The sequence below is a fragment of the Notolabrus celidotus genome, chromosome 21 (assembly GCF_009762535.1).
Source record: "Notolabrus celidotus isolate fNotCel1 chromosome 21, fNotCel1.pri, whole genome shotgun sequence".
NCBI lineage: Eukaryota > Metazoa > Chordata > Actinopteri > Labriformes > Labridae > Notolabrus > Notolabrus celidotus.
Genome location: NC_048292.1, coordinates 5,480,474 through 5,500,170, shown reverse-complemented (window position 1 = coordinate 5,500,170; position 19,697 = coordinate 5,480,474). Strand labels below are relative to the sequence as shown.

Here is a 19,697-nt window from a genome sequence, read left to right as displayed (position 1 = left end):
TTTAAAATTATGTGAATTTGAAAAGGGTTCAATAATTGAAGATAATTCAGTTTTTTTTACTTTTAAACAATTTTTGAAAAACAGTTGAAAAAGCTTTTATTTTGAAATCTAGGGTAAAGAATTGATATAATGTATATATTGTTAAACTGTGTAAATTGATCTTTTGGATGTTATGTGTAAAAATTCAAATAAACAGATATTTGAAAGTGAAAGTGGTCAAACTTCAACATGGAAAGGGTTTAAAGATAATTCAAGAATTTTGTCTTTAAAATGAAAGTTTAGAAAATTATTTAAAAAGCTTTTATTTTGAAATCTAGGGTAAAAAATTAGTGTAATGTAAACATCTTAAGATAAAATCTTCTACCTTTTTAAGACAGCATGAAGTCAACAGTGTTAAAGATATGAAAGGTTAGATTACATGTACTCAGATGGTCGTGATTTAAAGTGACAGACGCACACATTTATAAGAATGATGTCACTATTTCTCTCAACTAAAGTCAAAACACATGAATCCTCACCTGTGTGTGTGTGCGTGTAAGACTGCGTGACCACGATCAGACGTTAGATGGCGTTGTTTCCGGTCTCTGTGAGGAGAAAGAAAGAGAGGAAGAAGCTCAGTGTGGAGGAGAAACACAGACTGTTACACCTTCTGACCAGGAGGTGGCAGTGTTACATCAGACCTGGAGCAGCGGCATCCATCCCTCCCTCATCCCCCTTCTGTGTTTCTACCTTGGACAGGTGTCACTATCCATCCTCCTGAGTGACACTTCAGGAAAACATACCGTCCAGACTTCCTCTCCCGTTTGATGAATCTCCCTCGTTTCTATTCTGGTCTCATATTTCTCTCTTCCTCCCTCGTCCCGCTCTCTCATCCTCCTCCTCCTCGGCTCATTATCCCCTCTGTCTCGTCCTTCCTCTCTGCTCTCTCTTTGATAATGGCTTCCTCCGCCCTGTCTTTTTCTCTCCTCTGCGTCTAACAGGCGACTGTGTCCCGGCTGATAGGGTGTCTGTGATTCATTTGGACAGGCTGGCAGCGGGCTGTGTAAACAGCCATTAGTAATTCATGACTCCGTCCAGCGTCCCCCAGGCTTCAATTAACCCCTGCAATTGCTGCATTCTTCCTCCCAGTCAGCATCCCTCTCTCTCTTTCTGATCCTCACACTCCTTCATCTGTATTCTCCTCTTCCTGCGCCCTGTTGAAGGCTTTCTCTCCGGGTCTGAGGTCGTCGTCATCTCGCCCAGTCAAGACAGAAGACTCTCTAACAGCAGCGAGCAGATGGTGTGAAACATCCGCCTGATGTATGCAGATGATTTCATCAAGCAGGGGAAATTCTGCAAAGAATGCTTCATGTCCAGCTGCTGAGAGACTTGTGAAAATATCAGTCTTGTTCAGTTTTAATGGACGAGCACAAACATGAAGCAGAGTTGAGGATAGGAATACGTTTCCTGTCTCTCGATAGGGGGTAAAAAAAAGCCCCAAAAACAGAAATTTAAAACCCTGAAAGAGAACTTTAAAGAGACTCTGACTTCTTCTGGATCCGAGCCTCATAACTTTAAATTGTAATAAATGGACTCCTCATGCCAGAGGAAGTCAAATCCTGGCTGAACCTTCAGCTCACTGAGACACAGAGCAGACGCTCAGCCAGCGTCCGCTCATTCTCTAATTAGTTTTTTGGATCTCGCTCTGGTTTGTTGTGAAATAACTTTGATTTCACATCACGCCGTCTCTGAAGAGTCAAACTTTGGTGGTTTGATGTTTCGGTGTTTCTGATTCTGGGAGGTTCTTTCATCATGAGGAATGGAGCCTATTTTAAAGTGCACTCTTTTATCTGAATCTACATTTTACAGAACTACGTAATTTACCTCAACACCTGCACTTTTTAAAGCTCTAAGTAGCTGTCTATTCTTTTGTCTTGTCTTATTTGATGTTTCTTTGATTTCTTTAACCCTCCTGTTATGTTCGTTTTTATGGAACAGCAATAATGTTCCTGGGTCAATTTGACCCGGGGCATATTCAATTATCCAAAAGTGTCAGAACCCACAAAAATCCCAATACACATTAATTTTCTAACTCCATTACTGACCATTTAAATCAAGATATAGTCCATTGGTGTTCTTTAATTCTCTCAGATCATGGTTCAATGAGGATAACTCACTCATTTTTCATTAAAGCTCATGTTAAAACTGTTTTAAATGTACATTGGAAAGCCCTAAATATACATACAATAGTTTTTTATGACATAGATTTTCGTTTATCTTATTTTACATTTTGAATTTCTTTTTTTATGAAGTGATGTTGATGAATTAACACCTCTTCTGTCACATGCTGCCCAGATTTGTATGCTGCATTTAGCTGGTTTGAAAGGCATATATTGCCTTAAATAGACATTTAAAAAAGGGTCAATTTGACCCGCAACATAACAGGAGGGTTAATGCCTAATCTGTGACTGACCAGTCGGTCCGATGGTCTCTGATCTCTCTGTCTTAAGAGCCTCTGAGGTGAAGCAGTCTCAGGCTGCATCAGTTCTCCTCAGCTCAACTAGAATCTGAGGCCTGACCTGTTTGAACTCTGCAGTTTTTCCCCCAAACATCAAAGACTAGAGGGAAGTTTAGAAACCTGAGATGTAAAGACGAAAGCTTGTAGTTGGTTGTGTTCCTTCATTTCATCAGATTGCTCGAATCATCCTTGTCACACCGGCTGATGACAGACTTGTGATTTTCACTCCCTCCTCTGTGGCGCTGTGTGGAGGTTAGTTTGTGGACTTAAGATGTCTGTGAAGGTTCTCAGTCATCCAGGTCATGGTCATTCAAAGATTGACTTCTACCAAGTCCAGTTGCCTTATGGATCAAGCTTTGAGTTTGTGGACTTAAGAGCCAAAAACATTATTAACAGAAAAGGATTTAAGACGTCTCTTCAGGCGACTGCTCTCACAGACCACTCCTCAAAGTTTGTGACACAGAATCATCTTAACTATATATTTCTGTCCTGCTCGTCCAAACTAAAAGACCACCCTTCCTCCTGAGATCATCCTCATCTCTGTGAACACTTCCCCCTCCTCTCACTGACAACCCTAAAAAGCACAACCTCCTCTCTGCCACATCCCCTCCTCATCCCCTCCTCTTACTGTCTCCCAGCAGCTCCTCAGACATCAGGCTGTCCTGACGGTTCCCCAAGACGAAGGCCAGGAAGGACAGGATGAGAGCGTCCATGATGCCCATGATGGCGAGGATGTAGGCCCAGCGCACAGAGCACGCCCCGAGCGTGTACTTGTCCGTCTGCTCGCCGCACATCCGCTTCACCTCATCGCTGTCCCAGCCGTCCGGGTAGATCATGCAGCCCAGGATGAGACACGTACCTGGATCAGAGACAGAGACAGAGAGGAGGGGGGTCAGGACTGTGAGGGATCATCGGGTACAGACTGTAACTGAGCAACAGTCAAAAGTCAGAGAAGTTTCAAACCAACAACAGCCCAAATCTGTGAGTTTAAGGAGAGTTTAATGAACTCCACTAATCTAGGTACTGCAGCAGTATTACAACACTTAGATTCTGACTGTTACAACAGCATTCAATCAATCAATCTTTATTTATATAGCGCCAAATCACAACAAACGTTATCTCAAGATGCTTTTACAAACAGAGCAGGTCTAGACCGTACTCTATGTCAAATCATGAACAGAGACCCAACACCAAGACAGGATAAGACTCAGTCTGACCCCTCCTTAATCCACCATGAGCATTGCACCTTGCAGTATTTAGCTAGTTACAGTGGCAAGGAAAAACTTCCTTTAACAGGGTGAAAACCTCAAGCAGAACCAGACTCATGTTAGACACACATCTGCTGAGACCGTGTTGGGGTTAGAAAGAGGTATAGAGGAGATGAAGAGAGAGAGGGAGCGGTGATAGTGATGAGCCTTGATCACAGTTTGGTCTCCACACCTCTGAGCCTTCAGATTGCATCAGGACTGAAGACGGGGGCTAATATGACTGACAGGACACCGTGTTGTCACTGTTCGTCCTCTCTGCTAGTTTAAAGTCAGCTTTTCCAACATGGCGACCTCCATCTTCATCATGCCTCTAAGTTTTAATAACAATCTGTTAGAGTTGTTTAAAGTCAGGTCTGAACTGATGGCTGATGACGCTGCTTCAATTAAACAACAAGAAGAAGAAAGAGTTAAAGTTGACGTCAAAGATGACTACACTACTACGACACTGAAAAGGTTAGGAGCCACAGAGAGAGTGAGAGAAAGTTAGATCTCCAAACGACAAAGTTCAGACAGAGAGGAAAGTGAAGAAGGAGTCAGAGACAGAGAGAATATGCTCCCTCGTGTCTCAGCACCATGTGGGGAGTGGGCTGCGTTCATTACCGTCTGCTGCACGCCCGAAACGACAGACTGAGCTGTTAGAGAGCGAGTCACCAAGCTGCCTCTGCAGAGCTGTTTTCACACCGACTCACTCCGACTGTCAGCAGAGACTATCGGATCATTTACAGTTTGAGTCTGAGTCAGGGCTGTGACGGGGACGGGGGGAGGATATGCAGGGATCATGATGAGTTTCAGGGTTTTGTTAAAGTGAAGACGTTTTTAAAGCTGGAGTTTGAAAGAAGCAGAAGTCTGTTGTATTCATTATACAGGAGCTTGACCTGTGTGCTGTCTCCTCGTGTTACCTCGACACGCTGCAGACTTTTCATGATTTCGTTCAAACTGAAACAATTATTTTAAAGTCACGCTGTGCAGAAACAAAACCTGCAGAAGCCCTCAGAGCTGAGTTTAAATCCACACTGAGACCTCAGAGTTACTTCAAATACCACGTATGAAGGTAAACACAGAGATCAGATAGTTCTCAGGGTGTGTAAAATAACACGAAGCAGCTGATGGAATATTAAAGACATTAAGTCAAAGTAAAGTTTTCAGACTGAGCGAGGAGAGAGAGTGTGTTTAAAACCATCAGCTGTGATTGGACGAGGTTTGCTCTAATGTGAAGTTTAATCATATGTCTTTAACTTATTTAAGAGAGTAAATATGACCCTCTGATCATTCCTCAGGTCACACGCGAGAGATGTAGTCATGTCTGGGAATGGTAAAACAATTTAATATAGCTGTTTTTCCTGATTCTTCTTTCATGTTACATTGGAAGAATTTGTTTCCCTCACTAAAAAAAATAACACCAACTTTCAAACTTATTGTGTTCATAAAAAAAACAATTATTTAATCTAATTTTTTGTATCTTATCTAATTTAATAAAATTTATTCATTTTAATTATTGCATTTATTTTAATTATTGCATTTATTTTATTAATTGTATTTATTTTATTTTATCTAATTTAAATATTATTTAACTGATTTATTCATTTAGTCTTTAAGTCATGTATGTATTTATTTTTCCTTTAATTTATCTTGTTATATTTTATAAAATAATATAATATAACATTCATACTTTTATCAGTAATCTTATTTATTTTGATGTGAAATCAAAGAATCATTTCACCAGAAGTTATAAATGAGACTTGAATCTGGAATGTATGAAACATAATTGCTCAATAAAAATTAAAAAATACAAATAAAAATGTACTTGAGTCAAATTAAGTAACTATGATCAGGAAAATATTCAGAGAGCAGTAAAACTAAAATATTTATAGAGGAGGAATTATTCTGTGCTCCTTTTTTACTGCTTAATATTTTATTATTAACATATTACGATATTGAAGATTCATGTTAATGTAGGATTTTGCTCGTGGTTTGTTGAAATTGAGCTTTCTTTCAAGGTGTGATATGAAACTTTAATTTCTGCTTATTTATTTATTCATTTATGAGCTGATAGTTTGTACTGAGTTAATCAGTATTTTAATTTACAACTATTAAGAACATATTTTTAAAATACTGACATTTACTCAAATATTTCTCTTGTATTCAAATAATAATCAAAACCTCAAAAATATTAAGAATAGTTATAATAAGTAAAAAAAGAAAAGAAAATCATCACAGCTGAAATCTTAAACGATTATATTGTGTCATTTTGACATGAAAATAATACAATTATTAAAGTACTTCTGTGTTAATCTGGGGTCAGATATTTATTGATTCATTGATCTTTAACTGAGCTGTGTTTCTGTTGTGGTTCAGCTTCAGTTTGTCCTGATAAATAATGATAAATATGTTGTGTTTGTAAAAGTCTTGATTTATAAAGTAAGAGTTTTCATCACAATATTTCTCTCTGAAAGGAAAAAATAAAGTAAAAATAAAAGGAAGTAAAGTAAAAGTTAAAAAACTCAGACGTCCGTAATGAACTGGAGTAAGTGTCCCCAGTTCTGCTCCAGTTCTGCGTCTATGGTCCTCACAAGCATGGATAAACAAGTATAAGTGTGTGTGTGTTATTAGCACACTTACTCATTTGGAGTCAGCAGCAGATTAACATGTCAGAGATTATCTGTCTGGTTACAGATCTGTGTCCCTCCGCCCCCCCTGAGTCTGAAGGTGGATTATGACCCTTGAAGACCCCGACGAGCCGAGAACTGTAACCCGCCAGACGAGCTTAAGAAGGTAAGAGGTGTGTTTGGAGCTTCTGTTGTCCTGTTGTGACATCTGTGAAGCTCTAATGTAACTCAAACCCTTCAGATGTTTACACTCTTTGAAAGTAAAGACGTGACTCGTGATGTTTTCTAAGAAAGGATTTCTTCAGCTCACAAAACTTTTCCTCTTTGATACCTCCCTGCATGTCAGAGGATTCAGAGCACACACTTCAGTCCTGTGGAAACGACCTCCTCCTGCAGGCGTTTCAGCCGTAACTTTAACACATCGAGTTGAGCCGCACGCCGTTTCTGCAGCAAATCAGAAACGTCCCACAGAGCTGGAGCGAGAGAATCACAGGAGATCAAAGAGATGCTGCGTTTATGTTTCTGACTCTCATCTGAGCGCTGTTAGACGTCTGTTTCTGGGCTGCTGGTTCAGGAGAGACTAAGTCCACCTGAAGTTAAATATCATGCTTCTTCTCCTCTCCTCTCTCTGACTGATCTCAGCATCTTCTCTGACTGCTGTCTTTAATACCTGAACAAAAACTGGAACAACATCATGTCCTTCTTTCCCCCTAACTCCTTCCATCCATCCATCCATCCATCCATCCATCCATCCATCCATCCATACATCCATCCATCCATCCATCCATCCATCCATCCATCCATACATCCATTGTCTTCCGCTTATCCGGGGTCTGGTCGTAGAGGTAACAGTCCCCATAATCCCTCCGAGTTCTGGGTCTTTTCCTGGGGCAGTCTCCCAGTTGGACGTGCCCGGAACACTTCTACTAAAGGGAGGCGTCCTTATTAGATGCCGAACCACCTCAGCTGACTCCTTTCGACACGAAGGAGCAGGGTTACGATAAAATTTTTTAAAAAAGAATTATTAACTAACTTGTTTGAGTATGCATGCATCATGATATCGGGCCGTTTTATTCAATTTTAGTACTTGTTATAAGATCTTTTAACACAATAATAATACATTTTAATTTAATTTTATGTATTTTATCATTTATTTTAACCTCATCTGCAGTTTTCGGGCACCTTAATCAAACCAGTACCTTTTTTAGAGACCCGGGGAGACTGGAGGAATTTTGGTGAATTTTGGATTTCCCGTTGACCCCCTGCGCAGTGGCCCAGATTACCCTATATTTTAATAAAGATTTTAGATAATTTTAATGGGGAATTTTTAAATCCTTTTGGATTCTAATTTAAGGGACTTTTAAGGATTTTTTAATACCCTCTGTCCCCGAGTGCCCGTGCCCCCGTAGAGCTCCTCTGGGAGCGCTGCGTTTTAACCCAAACCTAACCCTAACCCTAATCTTAACCCTAACCCTAACCCTAATCGTAACCCTAATCGTAACCCTAACCCTAACCCTAACCCTAATCGTAACCCTAACCCTAACCCTGATCGTAACCCTAATCGTAACCCTAACCCTAATCGTAACCCTAATCGTAACCCTAACCCTAATCCTAACCCTGACCCTAATCCTAATCCTAACCCTAATCGTAACCCTAACCCTAATCCTAACCCTAACCCTAATCGTAACCCTAATCCTAACCCTAACCCTAATCGTAACCCTAATCGTAACCCTAATCGTAACCCTAATCCTAACCCTAACCCTAACCCTAACCCTAACCCTAATCGTAACCCTAATCGTAACCCTAATCTTAACCCTAACCCTAACCCTAATTTTAAACCCTAACCCTAACCCTAATCTTAACACTAACCCTAACCCTAACCCTAATCGTAACCCTAATCGTAACCCTAACCCTAATCCTAACCCTAATCCTAACCCTAACCCTAACCCTAACCCCCTCACCCTAACCCTAACCCATCTTAACACTAAGCCTAACCCTAACCCTAATCCTAACCCTAACCCTAACCCTAACCCTAACCCTAACCCATCTTAACACTAACCCTAACCCTAACCCTAACCCCTCTTAACACTAACCCTAACCCTAACCCTAACCCATCTTAACACTAACCCTAACCCTAACCCTAATCCTAACCCTAACCCTAACCCTAATCCTAACCCTAACCCTAATCCTAACCCTAACCCTAATCGTAACCCTAATCGTAACCCTAACCCTAACCCTAATCATAATCCTAACCCTAACCCTAACCCTAATCGTAACCCTAATCGTAACCCTAATCGTAACCCTAACCCTAACCCTAACCCTAATCCTAACCCTAACCCTAATCGTAACCCTAATCGTAACCCTAACCCTAACCCTAACCCTAACCCTAACCTTAATCGTAACCCTAATCGTAACCCTAACCCTAACCCTAATCGTAACCCTAACCCTAACCCTAACCCTAATCGTAACCCTAATCGTAACCCTAACCCTAATCCTAACCCCTTACCCTAATCGTAACCCTAATCGTAACCCTAACCCTAACCCTAATCGTAACCCTAACCCTAACCCTAACCCTAATCGTAACCCTAACCCTAACCCTAACCCTAATCGTAACCCTAACCCTAACCCTAATCGTAACCCTAACCCTAATCGTAACCCTAATCGTAACCCTAACCCTAACCCTAATCGTAACCCTAATCGTAACCCTAACCCTAATCGTAACCCTAACCCTAATCGTAACCCTAACCCTAACCCTAACCCTTATCGTAACCCTAACCCTAATCGTAACCCTAACCCTAACCCTAATCGTAACCCTAACCCTAACCCTAATCTTAACACTAACCCTAATCGTAACCCTAACCCTAATCTTAACCCTAACCCTAACCCTAACCCTAACCCTACTCTTAAACCTAACCCTAACCCTAACCCTAATCGTAACCCTAACGCTAATCGTAACCCTAACCCTAACCCTAACCCTAACCCTAATCTTAACCCTAACCCTAATCTTAACCCTAACCCTAACCCTAATCTTAACCCTAACCCTAACCCTAACCCTAATCTTAACCCTAACCCTAATCGTAACCCTAACCCTAACCCTAATCGTAACCCTAATCGTAACCCTAACCCTAACCCTAATCGTAACCCTAACCCTAACCCTAATCGTAACCCTAATCGTAACCCTAACCCTAATCGTAACCCTAACCCTAATCGTAACCCTAACCCTAATCGTAACCCTAACCCTAACCCTAATCATAACCCTAACCCTAACCCTAATCGTAACCCTAACCCTAATCGTAACCCTAACCCTAATCTTAACCCTAACCCTAACCCTAACCCTACTCTTAAACCTAACCCTAACCCTAACCCTAATCGTAACCCTAACGCTAATCGTAACCCTAACCCTAACCCTAACCCTAACCCTAATCTTAACCCTAACCCTAATCTTAACCCTAACCCTAACCCTAATCGTAACACTAATCGTAACCCTAACCCTAATCGTAACCCTAACCCTAACCCTAATCGTAACCCTAATCGTAACCCTAACCCTAATCGTAACCCTAACCCTAATCGTAACCCTAACCCTAATCGTAACCCTAACCCTAACCCTAATCATAACCCTAACCCTAACCCTAATCGTAACCCTAACCCTAATCGTAACCCTAACCCTAATCGTAACCCTAACCCTAACCCTAACCCTAATCGTAACCCTAACCCTAATCGTAACCCTAACCCTAATCGTAACCCTAACCCTAACCCTAATCGTAACCCTAACCCTAACCCTAATCTTTACCCTAACCCTAACCCTAATCGTAACCCTAACCCTAATCGTAACCCTAACCCTAACCCTAACCCTAACCCTACTCTTAACCCTAACCCTAACCCTAACCCTAATCGTAACCCTAACGCTAATCGTAACCCTAACCCTAACCCTAATCTTAACCCTAACCCTAATCTTAACCCTAACCCCAATCTTAACCCTAACCCTAACCCTAATCTTAACCCTAACCCTAACCCTAATCTTAACCCTAACCCTAATCGTAACCCTAACCCTAACCCTAATCGTAACCCTAATCGTAACCCTAACCCTAACCCTAATCGTAACCCTAACCCTAACCCTAATCGTAACCCTAATCGTAACCCTAACGCTAATCGTAACCCTAACCCTAATCTTAACCCTAACCCTAATCTTAACCCTAACCCTAACCCTAATCTTAACCCTAACCCTAACCCTAACCCTAATCTTAACCCTAACCCTAATCGTAACCCTAACCCTAACCCTAATCGTAACCCTAATCGTGACCCTAACCCTAACCCTAATCGTAACCCTAACCCTAACCCTAATCGTAACCCTAATCGTAACCCTAACCCTAATCGTAACCCTAACCCTAATCGTAACCCTAACCCTAATCGTAACCCTAACCCTAACCCTAACCCTAATCGTTACCCTAACCCTAATCATAACCCTAACCCTTACCCTAACCCTAATCGTAACCCTAACCCTAATCATAACCCTAACCCTAACCCTAATCGTAACCCTAATCATAACCCTAACCCTAATCGTAACCCTAACCCTAATCGTAACCCTAACCCTAATCATAACCCTAACCCTAACCCTAACCCTAACCCTAACCCTAACCCTAACCCTAATCGTTACCCTAACCCTAATCATAACCCTAACCCTTACCATAACCCTAATCGTAACCCTAACCCTAATCATAACCCTAACCCTAACCCTAATCGTAACCCTAATCATAACCCTAACCCTAATCGTAACCCTAACCCTAATCGTAACCCTAACCCTAATCATAACCCTAACCCTAATCGTAACCCTAACCCTAACCCTAACCCTAATCGTAACCCTAACCCTAATCGTAACGCTAACCCTAATCATAACCCTAACCCTAATCGTAACCCTAACCCTAATCGTAACCCTAACCCTAACCCTAATCGTAACCCTAATCGTAACCCTAATCGTAACCCTAACCCTAATCGTAACCCTAACCCTAATCGTAACCCTAACCCTAACCCTAACCCTAATCGTAACCCTAACCCTAATCGTAACCCTAACCCTAATCGTAACCCTAACCCTAATCGTAACCCTAACCCTAACCCTAATCGTAACCCTAACCCTAACCCTAACCCTAACCCTAACCCTAATCGTAACCCTAACCCTAATCATAACCCTAACCCTAATCGTAACCCTAACCCTAACCCTAATCTTAACCCTAACCCTAACCCTAATCGTAACCCTAACCCTAATCTTAACCCTAACCCTAATCTTAACCCTAACCCTAACCCTAACCCTAATCGTAACCCTAACCCTAATCGTAACCCTAACCCTAACCCTAACCCTAATCGTAACCCTAACCCTAATCGTAACCCTAACCCTAATCGTAACCCTAACCCTAATCTTAACCCTAACCCTAATCGTAACCCTTACCCTAATCTTAACACTAACCCTAATCTTAACCCTAACACTAACCCTAATCTTAACCCTAACCCTAACCCTAATCGTAACCCTAACCCTAATCTTAACCCTAACCCTAATCTTAACCCTAACCCTAACCCTAACCCTAATCTGTACCCTAACCCTAACCCTAACCCTAATCGTAACCCTAACCCTAATCGTAACCCTAACCCTAATCGTAACCCTAACCCTAATCGTAACCCTAACCCTAACCCTAATCTTAACCCTAACCCTAACCCTAATCTTAACCCTAACCCTAATCTTAACCCTAACCCTAATCTTAACCCTAACCCTAACCCTAATCTTAACCCTAACCCTAATCTTAACCCTAACCCTAACCCTAACCCTAATCTTAACCCTAACCCTAATCTTAACCCTAACCCTAACCCTAACCCTAACCCTAATCTTAACCCTAACCCTAATCTTAACCCTAACCCTAACCCTAACCCTAACCCTAATCTTAACCCTAACCCTAATCTTAACCCTAACCCTAATCTTAACCCTAACCCTAACCCTAACCCTAATCTTAACCCTAACCCTAACCCTAACCCTAATCTTAACCCTAACCCTAACCTTAACCCTAACCCTAACCCTAATCTTAACCCTAACCCTAACCCTAACCCTAATCTTAACACTAACCCTAATCTTAACCCTAACCCTAACCCTAACCCTAATCTTAACCCTAACCCTAACCCTAATCTTAACCCTAACCCTAATCTTAACCCAACCCTAACCCTAATCTTAACCCTAACCTTAACCCTAACCCTAATCTTAACCCAACCCTAACCCTAATCTTAACCCTAACCCTAATCTTAACACTAACCCTAACCCTAATCGTAACCCTAACCCTAACCCTAATCGTAACGCTAACCCTAACCCTAACCGTAACCCTAACCCTAGCCCTAGCCCTAACCCTAACCCTAACCCCTAACCCTAACCCTAACCCTAACCGTAACCCTAACCCTAACCCTAACCCTAATCGTAACCCTAACCCTAACCCTAACCCTAATCCTAACCCTAATCGTAACCCTAACCCTAATCCTAACCCTAACCCTAACCCTAATCGTAACCCTAATCGTAACCCTAACCCTAATCGTAACCCTAATCGTAACCCTAACCCTAACCCTAACCCTAATCGTAACCCTAATCGTAACCCTAACCCTAACCCTAATCGTAACCCTAACCCTAACCCTAACCCTAATCGTAACCCTAACCCTAACCCTAATCGTAACCCTAACCCTAATCGTAACCCTAACCCTAACCCTAATCGTAACCCTAACCCTAATCATAACCCTAACCCTAATCGTAACCCTAATCTTAACCCTAACCCTAACCCTAATCGTAACCCTAACCCTAACACTAATCTTAACCCTAACCCTAATCGTAACCCTTACCCTAATCTTAACACTAACCCTAATCTTAACCCTAACCCTAACCCTAATCGTAACCCTAACCCTAACCCTAATCATAACCCTAACCCTAACCCTAACCCTAACCCTAATCGTAACCCTAACCCTAATCATAACCCTAACCCTAATCGTAACCCTAACCCTAACCCTAATCTTAACCCTAACCCTAACCCTAATCGTAACCCTAACCCTAATCTTAACCCTAACCCTAATCTTAACCCTAACCCTAACCCTAACCCTAATCTGTACCCTAACCCTAACCCTAACCCTAATCGTAACCCTAACCCTAATCGTAACCCTAACCCTAATCGTAACCCTAACCCTAATCGTAACCCTAACCCTAACCCTAATCTTAACCCTAACCCTAACCCTAATCTTAACCCTAACCCTAATCTTAACCCTAACCCTAATCTTAACCCTAACCCTAACCCTAATCTTAACCCTAACCCTAATCTTAACCCTAACCCTAACCCTAACCCTAATCTTAACCCTAACCCTAATCTTAACCCTAACCCTAACCCTAACCCTAATCTTAACCCTAACCCTAATCTTAACCCTAACCCTAACCCTAACCCTAACCCTAATCTTAACCCTAACCCTAATCTTAACCCTAACCCTAATCTTAACCCTAACCCTAACCCTAACCCTAATCTTAACCCTAACCCTAACCCTAACCCTAATCTTAACCCTAACACTAACCTTAACCCTAACCCTAACCCTAATCTTAACCCTAACCCTAACCCTAACCCTAATCTTAACACTAACCCTAATCTTAACCCTAACCCTAACCCTAATCTTAACCCTAACCCTAACCCTAATCTTAACCCTAACCCTAATCTTAACCCAACCCTAACCCTAATCTTAACCCTAACCTTAACCCTAACCCTAATCTTAACCCAACCCTAACCCTAATCTTAACCCTAACCCTAATCTTAACACTAACCCTAACCCTAATCGTAACCCTAACCCTAACCCTAATCGTAACGCTAACCCTAACCCTAACCGTAACCCTAACCCTAGCCCTAACCCTAACCCTAACCCCTAACCCTAACCCTAACCCTAACCGTAACCCTAACCCTAATCGTAACCCTAACCCTAACACTAATCTTAACCCTAACCCTAATCGTAACCCTAACCCTAACCCTAATCGTAACCCTAACCCTAACACTAATCATAACCCTAACCCTAATCGTAACCCTAATCTTAACCCTAACCCTAACCCTAATCGTAACCCTAACCCTAACACTAATCTTAACCCTAACCCTAATCGTAACCCTAACCCTAACCCTAATCGTAACCCTAATCCAACCCTAACCCTAACCCTAATCGTAACCCTAATCCAACCCTAACCCTAACCCTAATCGTAACCCTAACCCTAACCCTAACCCTAATCTTAACCCTAACCCTAACCCTAATCGTAACCCTAACCCTAACCCTAACACTAATCTTAACCCTAACCCTAACCCTAATCGTAACCCTAACCCTAACCCTAACCCTAATCTTAACCCTAACCCTAACCCTAATCGTAACCCTAACCCTAACCCTAACACTAACCCTAACCCTAACCCTAATCGTAACCCTAACCCTAACCCTAATCGTAACCCTAATCCAACCCTAACCCTAACCATAATCGTAACCCTAATCCAACCCTAACCCTAACCCTAATCGTAACCCTAACCCTAACCCTAATCGTAACCCTAACCCTAACCCTAACCCTAATCGTAACCCTAACCCTAACCCTAATCGTAACCCTAACCCTAACCCTTATCTTAACACTAACCCTAACCCTAATCGTAACCCTAACCCTAACCCTAATCGTAACCCTAACCCTAACCGTAACCCTAACCCTAGCCCTAATCATAACCCTAACCCTAACCCCAACCCTAACCCTAACCCTAATAGTAACCCTAACCCTAACCCTAATCCTAACCCCAACCCTGACAGTAACCCTAACCCTAATCGTAACCCTAACCCTAATAGTAACCCTAACCCTAACCCTAATCCTAACCCCAACCCTGACAGTAACCCTAATCCTAACCCTAAGCCTAACCCTAATCGTAAACCTAACCCTAAGCCTAACCCTAATCGTAACCCTAACCCTAACCCTAATCGTAACCCTAACACTAATCGTAACCCTAACCCTAATCCTTACCCTAACCCTAACCCTAATCGTAACCCTAACCCTAAGCCTAACCCTAACCCTAACCCTAAGCCTAACCCTAATCATAGCCTAACCCTAACCCTAACCGTAACCCTAATCCCTAACCCTAATCGTAACCCTAACCCTAACCCGGTCCCTAACCCCAACTCCTAATCGTAACCCTAACCCTAATCGTAACCCTAACCCTAACCCTAACCCTAATCGTAACCCTAACCCTAACCCTAACCCTAATCGTAACCCTAACCCTAATCCTAACCCTAACCCTAACCCTAATCGTAACCTTAAACCTAACCCTAACCCTAACCATAACCCTAACCCTAATTGTAACCCTAACCCTAACCCTAATCGTAACCCTAACCCTAATCGTAACCCTAACCCTAATCCTAACCCTAATCCTAACCCTAACCCTAATCCTAACCCTAACCCTAACCCTAATCAAAAACCTCACCCTAATAGGGTTAGGGTTACAATTAGGGTTAGGGTTATGGTTACGATTAGGGTTAGGGTTAGGGTTACGATTAGGGTTAGGATTAGGGTTATGGTTACGATTAGGGTTAGGGTTAGGGTTACGATTAGGGTTAGGGTTAGGATTAGGGTTAGGGTTAGGGTTACGATTAGGGTTAGGGTTAGGATTAGGGTAAGGTTAGGGTTAGGGTTACGATTAGGGTTAGGGTTAGGGTTAGGGTTACGATTAGGGTTAGGGTTACGATTAGGGTTAGGGTTACGATTAGGGTTAGGGTTAGGGTTACGATTAGGGTTAGGGTTAAGATTAGGGTTAGGGTTAGGGTTAGGGTTTAGGGTTAGGGTTACGATTAGGGTCAGGGTTACGATAAGGGTTAGGGTTAGGGTTACGATTAGGGTTAGGGTTACGATAAGGGTTAGGGTTAGGGTTAGGATTAGGATTAGGGTTAGGGTTACGATTAGGGTTAGGGTTACGATAAGGGTTAGGGTTAGGGTTACGATAAGGGTTAGGGTTAGGGTTAGGATTAGGGTTAGGGTTAAGGTTAGGGTTACGATTAGGGTTAGGGTTAGGGTTACGATTAGGGTTAGGGTTAGGGTTACGATTAGGGTTAGGGTTACGATTAGGGTTAGGGTTACGATTAGGGTTACGATTAGGGTTAGGGTTACGATTAGGGTTAGGGTTACGATTAGGGTTAGGGTTAGGGTTACGATTAGGGTTAGGGTTAGGGTTACGATTAGGGTTAGGGTTACGATTAGGGTTAGGGTTAGGGTTAGGGTTACGATTAGGGTTAGGGTTACAAAAGGGTTAGGGTTAGGGTTACGATTAGGGTTAGGGTTAGGGTTAGGGTTAGGGTTACGGATTGGGTTAGGGTTAGGGTTCTGGTTAGGGTTAGGGTCACGATTAGGGTTAGGGTTAGGGTTACGATTAGGGTTAGGGTTAGGGTTACGATTAGGGTTAGGGTTAGTGTTAGGGTTACGATTAGGGTTAGGGTTACGATTAGGGTTAGGCTTACGATTAGGTTTAGGGTTAGGGTCACAATTCGGGTTAGGGTTATGATTAGGGTTAGGGTTAGGGTTACGATTAGGGTTACGATTAGGGTTAGGGTTACAATTCGGGTTAGGGCTATGATTAGGGTTAGGGTTACGATTAGGGTTAGGGTTACGATTAGGGTTACGATTAGGGTTACGATTAGGGTTAGGGTTACAATTCGGGTTAGGGCTATGATTAGGGTTAGGGTCACGATTAGGGTTAGGGTTACGATTAGGGTTAGGGTTACGATTAGGGTTAGGGTTAGGGTCACAATTCGGGTTAGGGTTATGATTAGGGTTAGGGTTAGGGTTACGATTAGGGTTACGATTAGGGTTAGGGTTACAATTCGGGTTAGGGTTACGATTAGGGTTACGATTAGGGTCGGGGTTACGATAAGGGTTAGGATTAGGGTTACGATTAGGGTTAGGGTTAGGATTAGGGTTAGGGTTAGGATTAGGGTTAGGGTTAGTGTTGCGATTAGGGTTGGGGTTACGATAAGGGTTAGGATTAGGGTTACGATTAGGGTTAGGGTTAGGATTAGGGTTAGGGTTAGGATTAGGGTTAGGGTTACGGTTAGGGTTAGGGTTAGGATTAGGGTTAGGGTTAAGATTAGGGTTAGGGTTACGATTAAGGTTAGGGTTAGGGTTACGATTAGGGTTAGGGTTATGGTTAGGGTTAGGGTCACGATTAGGGTTAGGGTTGCGATTAGGGTTGGGGTTACGATAAGGGTTAGGGTTAGGGTTAGGATTAGGGTTAGGGTTAGGATTAGGGTTAGGGTTAGGATTAGGGTTAGGGTTAGGATTAGGGTTAGGGTTACGGTTAGGGTTAGGGTTACGGTTAGGGTTAGGGTTAGGATTAGGGTTAGGGTTAGGATTAGGGTTAGGGTTACGGTTAGGGTTAGGGTTAGGATTAGGGTTAGGGTTAGGGTTAAGATTAGGGTTAGGGTTACGATTAAGGTTAGGGTTATGGTTAGGGTTAGGGTCACGATTAGGGTTAGGGTTGCGATTAGGGTTGGGGTTACGATAAGGGTTAGGGTTAGGGTTAGGGTTAGGGTTAGGATTAGGGTTAGGGTTAGGATTAGGGTTAGGGTTACGGTTACGATTAGGGTTAGGGTTACGATTAGGGTTAGGTTTAGGGTTAGGGTTAGGGTTACGATTAGGGTTAGGGTTACGATTAGGGTTAGGGTTACGATTAGGGTTAGGGTTAGGGTTAGGGTTAGGGTTTAGGGTTACGATTAGGGTTAGGGTTACGATTAGGGTTAGGGTTAGGGTTAGGGTTTAGGGTTACGATTAGGGTTAGGGTTAGGGTTACGATTAGGGTTAGGGTTAGGGTTACGATTAGGGTTAGGGTTACGATTAGGGTTAGGGTTAGGGTTAGGGTTACGATTAGGGTTAGGGTTACGATTAGGGTTAGGGTTACGATTAGGGTTAGGGTTAGGGTTACGGATTGGGTTAGGGTTAGGGTTAGGGTTAGGATTAGCGTTAGGGTAAGGATTAAGATTAGGGTTATGGTTACGATTAGGGTTAGGGTTACGATTAGGGTTAGGGTTATGGTTACGATTAGGGTTACGATTAGGGTTAGGGTTAGGGTTAGGGTTACGATGACGGTTGGGGTTAGGGTTACGATTAGGGTTACTATTAGGGTCACGTTTAGGGTTACGGTTACGATTAGGGTTAGGGTTAGGTTTACGATTAGGGTTACGGTTACGATTAGGGTTAGGGTTACGATTAGGGTTACGGTTACGATTAGGGTTAGGGTTAGGTTTACGATTAGGGTTAGGGTTAGGGTCACGTTTAGGGTTACGGTTACGATTAGGGTTAGGGTTAGGGTTACGATTAGGGTTACGATGGGTTAGGGTTAGGGTTAGGGTTACGATTAGGGTTAGGGTTAGGGTTACGATTAGGGTTACGATGGGTTAGGGTTAGGGTTACGGTTACGATTAGGGTTAGGGTTAGGTTTACGATTAGGGTTAGGGTTAGGGTCACGTTTAGGGTTACGGTTACGATTAGGGTTAGGGTTAGGGTTACGATTAGGGTTACGATGGGTTAGGGTTAGGGTTAGGGTCACGTTTAGGGTTACGGTTACGATTAGGGTTAGGGTTAGGGTTACGATTAGGGTTACGATGGGTTACGGTTACGATTAGGGTTACGATTAGGGTTAGGATTAGGGTTACGATTAGGGTTACGATGGGTTACGGTTACGATTAGGGTTACGATTAGGGTTACGATGGGTTACGGTTACGATTAGGGTTACGATTAGGGTTACGATTAGGGTTAGGATTAGGGTTAGGTTTAGGGTTAGGGTTACGATGAGGGTTAGGGTTACGGTTAGGGTTACGGTTACGATTAGGGTTACTATTAGGGTTAGGATTAGGGTTAGGGTTACGATGAGGGCTGGGGTTAGGGTTACGATTAGGGTTACTATTAGGGTTACGATTAGGGTTACGATTAGGGTTAGGGATACAAAAGAGTTAAAAGAGTTGAAACAGAAAACATTTCCATCCCTTAATCTGCCTCCAATTGTCAGAGGCTGATCTTTTTGCTGTCGCTACATGTGTCAGGTCACTACAAACAAATCCTTCAGACGGCATGAAGCCACAGATCAACATGACAGCCTCCTCTCCTGATTAAGAAGCTCTCCTCTTCTCCTTCCGCTCACGCACACTGCCATAAATAATGGACGACATTATGAAACCTCAGACGAGCCGTTGTGTCGGCTTGTTTCCAGACTTCAGATGAGCTATGTCTGAGTGAGCTCACACGGCCTGAAACATTCAGACTCTCAGCAGAGTGATGTC

General features: G+C 42.6%; 1 protein-coding gene across 2 annotated transcripts in view; it reads right to left on the bottom strand.

The window, feature by feature from the left end:
* The window catches only part of lhfpl3 (LHFPL tetraspan subfamily member 3), a 55,130-nt gene that overhangs the window by 2,903 nt on the left and 32,530 nt on the right, over nt 1-19,697 (bottom strand). Inside the window, exons 2-3 of one of the 2 annotated variants that reach the window (XM_034672974.1) lie at nt 3,126-3,356; nt 520-584 (exon numbers count right to left, since the gene is read on the bottom strand). In XM_034672974.1, coding sequence (XP_034528865.1) covers nt 562-584; nt 3,126-3,356 — 254 coding nt within the window. In that variant the 3' untranslated portion in view covers nt 520-561. Of the gene's footprint in view, nt 1-518; nt 585-3,125; nt 3,357-19,697 lie in introns of both variants that reach the window. The other variant, XM_034672973.1, reaches the window with a different exon arrangement.